General features: G+C 55.5%; 1 protein-coding gene across 1 annotated transcript; it reads left to right on the top strand.

Annotated features, from left to right (window-relative positions):
* The first annotated feature begins 246 nt into the window (after window positions 1-246).
* On the top strand, window positions 247-3,000 carry LOC145946929 (uncharacterized). Its single transcript, XM_083056684.1, has one exon. It carries the CDS (start codon window positions 247-249, stop codon window positions 2,998-3,000), a length of 2,754 nt encoding a protein of 917 aa, XP_082912810.1.
* Window positions 3,001-4,635: the final 1,635 nt, after the last annotated feature.

Here is a 4,635-nt window from a genome sequence, read left to right as displayed (position 1 = left end):
CAAGGGACCGGATCAGCTTCCTGCCGCATCACGGGATGCTCCGGAGTTCAAGTGCCGGCTCTAAGATCCGCGTGGTCTTCAACGGCTCCACACGCACGGGCGCCGGAGCGTCACTCAACGGTCACTTGCTCATCGGACCTAACCTGCTGCCATCGCTTGCTGACACGTTGATTCGATGGCGGCGGCATCGCTACGTGTTCGCTGCCGATATCCAAATGATGTATCGGCAGATACAGCTTCATCCAGATGACCGGGACCTGCAGCGGATCCTGTGGGGAGAAGAGGGTCAGATCCGCGAATACCAGCTCAACACAGTACGGCCTAGCGAGCGCGCCGTATCTCGCCGTCCGCGTGCTGCGTCAGCTCGCGAGCGACGAAGCCGACCGCTTCCCGCTGGGCGCCGACGTACTGCAGCATGACGTATATGTGGACGATATACTCACCGGAGCGGCCAGTCTGGAAGCCACGTGCAGCTTGCTAGACCAGGTGGTCGCCCTCTGCACGGCGGGCGGCTTTCCACTAAGGAAATGGGCCGCCAACGACGATCGCCTCTTGGAGAAGATCCCTCGCGAACACCAACTGGGCACCACGACGGGCGCCCGACTGCCGACGGACGAACACTCGGTGCTGGGCCTCCGCTGGAACCCGAGGGATGACGCCTTCTCGCTGTCCGTGCGGCTGACATCGACCGTTCCACCGACAAAGAGATCCGTGCTCTCGCAAACCGCACGTCTCTTTGACCCGCTTGGCTGGCTGGCGCCGATCGTCGTGCGTGCGAAGCTGCTGATCCAGTCTGCCTGGTTGCAGCAGCTAGACTGGGACGCACCATGGGCCGGGGAGGACGCCGCCTTGTGGACCAGACTCGAAGAGGAGCTGCCAGTGCTTGAGGACATCAGGTTGCCACGCTGGCTGCACCACGACGCTCCGCACAGTTCCTTGGAACTTCACGGGTTTGCTGACGCCTCCGAACGTGCCTTCGCCGCCATGGTTTACATCAGGGCTGAGATTGACGGAAGGCCGAGCGTGAGCTTGGTGGTCGCGAAAAGCAAGGTCGCACCATTGAAGCGTGTATCGCTTCCCCGCCTGGAACTCTGCGGGGCGGCCCTCTTAGCCAAACTAGCCGAACATGTCCGCGTCTCCCTGGGCCTGGAGAAGTCAGCGGTCCACCTGTGGACGGACTCCACAGTTGCGCTTGGCTGGATTCGAGGACACCCTGCAAGATGGACAACATATGTAGCGAATCGAGTCGCAGAGATCCACCGCGAAAACCAGGAGGCGCGATGGCGGCACATACCTGGTCTGGAGAACCCGGCAGACTGCGCCTCCCGAGGGATATCGCCCAGAGAGCTGGTGCGTCATCCGCTGTGGTGGCGGGGACCTGATTTCCTCTGCGGCCACCCGGACACTTGGCCGAGGGGCGTCGGCCTATCGGATGAGACGAATCTCCCGGAGCAGCGACCTTCAACATGCCACGTGGTCGCCGAGGTGCGGGAACCTGCGGAGCTTTGCCGTTTCTCTGATCTGCGTCGTCTACTTCGCGTGTCGGCCTGGATCTGGCGCTGGAGGAGTCGGCAACGTCGCGCGGCAAGCGGCAAGGTTGCGCCTACGCTTCTGGAACCGGAGGAGCTGACGATGGCACTATCCCGCTGGATCCGAGTGGCCCAAGCCTTGGGCTTCCCTTCAGAGCTGCGGGACATCCATGCCGGAAAGCCATTGTCTGCCAGGAGCCCGCTTCGCAAACTGGCTCCCATGTGCGACAAAGAGGACATCCTGCGGGTTGGCGGGCGGCTGAAACATGCTGTTTTAGATTTCGACCAACGACATCCGATGATTCTGCCGCCGGAATCTCATGTCACTAACCTGATAATCGACGCCGCCCACAAACGCACTCTTCATGGAGGAGTCCAGGCGACCGTGAGCGACATCAGGCAGCGATTTTGGATCCCACGCCAGCTGGTTCGCCGCCATATCCACCGCTGTCTTCCCTGCTTGCGATGGCGGGCGGCCACTCCGCAGCCGGTGATGGGCGATTTGCCGAGGACGCGCGTCACGCCGAGCCGACCATTTGAGCAGACCGGCGTGGATCTGGCAGGACCTGTCTGGCTCAGGACAACAAAGGGCCGCGGTCACAAAGCCTACAAAGGCTTCCTTGTTGTTTTTGTGTGTTTTAACTCCCGCGCTGTACACCTGGAGGCCGTCAGCGATTACTCCGCTGAGGCCTTCCTCGCCGCCTTCCGCCGGTTCATATCACGACGGGGGCTGTGCACGGTCGTCCACAGCGATTGCGGCACGAACTTCGTGGGAGCGGACCGGCAGCTCAGGGACCTCTTCAAGGCGAACAGCCGCGAGGCCCAATCCATAATCGGACGACTCGCAGATGAAGGAGTCCGGTGGCGATTTAATCCGCCGTCGGCTCCTCACTTCGGCGGCCTGTGGGAAGCGGCCGTCAAGGCCGTCAAGCACCACCTGCGGCGCACCATCGGCGAGGCCCGGCTCACCTTTGAGGAACTTTCCACGTTCCTCGCACAGGTCGAGGCATGCCTAAACTCAAGGCCACTCGGGGCCTTGTCCGATGATCCGGACGACCTGGGCGCTCTAACGCCCGGGCACTTCCTGGTGGGAGGCCCTCTCACCGCCATCCCGGAGCCATCACTTTTGGAGGCACCTTCCAACCGTCTCACCCGGTGGCGACTTCTCCAACAGATGCGGGATCACCTCTGGCAGCGATGGACCCGCGAGTACCTACAGGGGCTCACTCCGCGGCCCAAATGGTGGGCCACCCGGGGAGCCATCCGCAAAGGCCAGCTGTGCCTCGTGAAAGGCGAGAGCACCCCGCCATGCCGGTGGCCGCTCGCCCGAATCACGCGTTTACACCCGGGAGAGGACGGGCAAGTACGCGTGGTGGACATCCGCACCTCCGTCGGCGAGCTGACCCGGCCAGTGGTTAAAATCGTACCACTGCCGACGGCAGCCGCCACGGATGCAGGGCCACCCGCGTAGACCGCGTGTCGCGAGTCCCATCGCGCCTGTAAATAATGTACATTATTGTAAATAGTCTTAACTCATAATTTTCTACATTGCGTCCTCGCGTACTCACCAGTCTCGTGAAATCTCGTCCTCCGGCGTATCTCCATGCTCTCAGCACGTTGCACACGGGGTTCCTAACCTCGCCTGTCAACTCGCGAGCGCGCGCGACACCCCCGGTTCGCGGCCGCGATAACGCACTATCAGATTTATTCCCCAGTAAATCCTAGACTCTTTCGTCGTTCGTATCCCGACGAGGCGGGCGGGATGTTGCGGATTAGAGAGAGAGAGAGAGATAGAGAGATAGAGAGAGAGAGAGAGAGAAGGAGAGGGTGTGCTTATATGCGTGTGTAAGGTGCAACGAGCGCGCACGCCTCGTTGCGACAATTAACGCGCTCAAATTTGGCGCGGCCACACGCGCCTTCCGCCCGTGCGCCAATGGCACCACGGCGCGCCCCGCTATATCGCGTCGCAGCGCGCGGTTCGCGCGCTAAATATCACCGCCGCTTAATCGCTCACGAGTAACCGTTCCGTGGGCGAAAACAATAGCGACGAAAACAAACGGCTTTGTCCTCCGACTTTCGAGAAGATTCGATATCTTTATATTACAAAACACAAATACTGTGATTTTGTCTCAGAATCTTCTCGAAGGTCAGCGGGATAAAGACCGTTTGTTCGGCGCCTTTTTCTCGCACTCGTCTTGTCGATTTCTACACGCACAGACCGAGATTAGTACGCTTTGCTTTCTTACGCTTTTTCACAAGCACTTTCGATCGTTCTATCGATTGCACTTCTTGCAATCGTCTTGCGCTTTTCTGTCGCTACTTTCGAACATTAACGCACTTTTGTATATAGTTCTGTAAATATATTCTCGTCGTGTGAAATTTATCTTCCTCTTTTTTTGTGCCGTGCTGTGCCGTCTCCTTTGTCTAACTCGCTCGCGCACTGACCGCGCTTCACTTGCCGCGATATTGCACAGCAATCGTCAGAAATATTAGCAACAATAATAGGAATCTCTACTTTATGTTTTCCTAATTCAATCAAAACGTTAACTTTATTTTTGACCTCAATTAATTCTCCCGTAGGATATCTAAGACAACAATTCTTTGCTTCGAAAAATTCTTTAGGTCCTTTAATAAATTTTTCACAAAGAATGGAGACATCGGAGCCCGTATTTATTCTAAATTGACAGATTTTTCCATCTAAATTACCCTTATAATAAAAATTATTTTTAATTTTACTTATCCTAGAACATTGTGAAATATCTGGGGCAATCACGCAATGAGTCAAACCTGCCCCACGAAGTTCGACTAGTCCTTGTTTTCCGAAAGCGATGGACATTCGGAACGGAAGTGACCTTCAGCGCCGCATTGCCAGCATTCTTTTTTAGCTTTCGGACCGTTTTTGTAAAAATTCTTATTTTTATTTTCAAATTTCTTTTTACCAAATTCTTTCTCTTCTGTTTCCTCGTTTTTTTGTTTATTTTCAAATTTGTTGAATTTATTGAATTTATCAAATTTATTAAATTTATTTTCAAATTTATTTTCAAATTTGTTGAATTTATTGAATTTATCAAATTTATTAAATTTATTATATTTGTTAAATTTATTG

The sequence above is a fragment of the Prenolepis imparis genome, unplaced genomic scaffold, assembly GCF_030444845.1.
Source record: "Prenolepis imparis isolate NDT839.2.m4 unplaced genomic scaffold, iyPreImpa1.0 SCAF_29, whole genome shotgun sequence".
Lineage (NCBI taxonomy): Eukaryota > Metazoa > Arthropoda > Insecta > Hymenoptera > Formicidae > Prenolepis > Prenolepis imparis.
Note: the sequence above shows the minus strand (reverse complement) of the source record. Positions and strands in the feature narration are given on the sequence as shown.

Bases quoted from the DNA above. Each gene is read 5' to 3' on its own strand.
- LOC145946929 (XM_083056684.1), top strand. From the start codon at position 247: ATGACCGGGACCTGCAGCGGATCCTGTGGGGAGAAGAGGGTCAGATCC.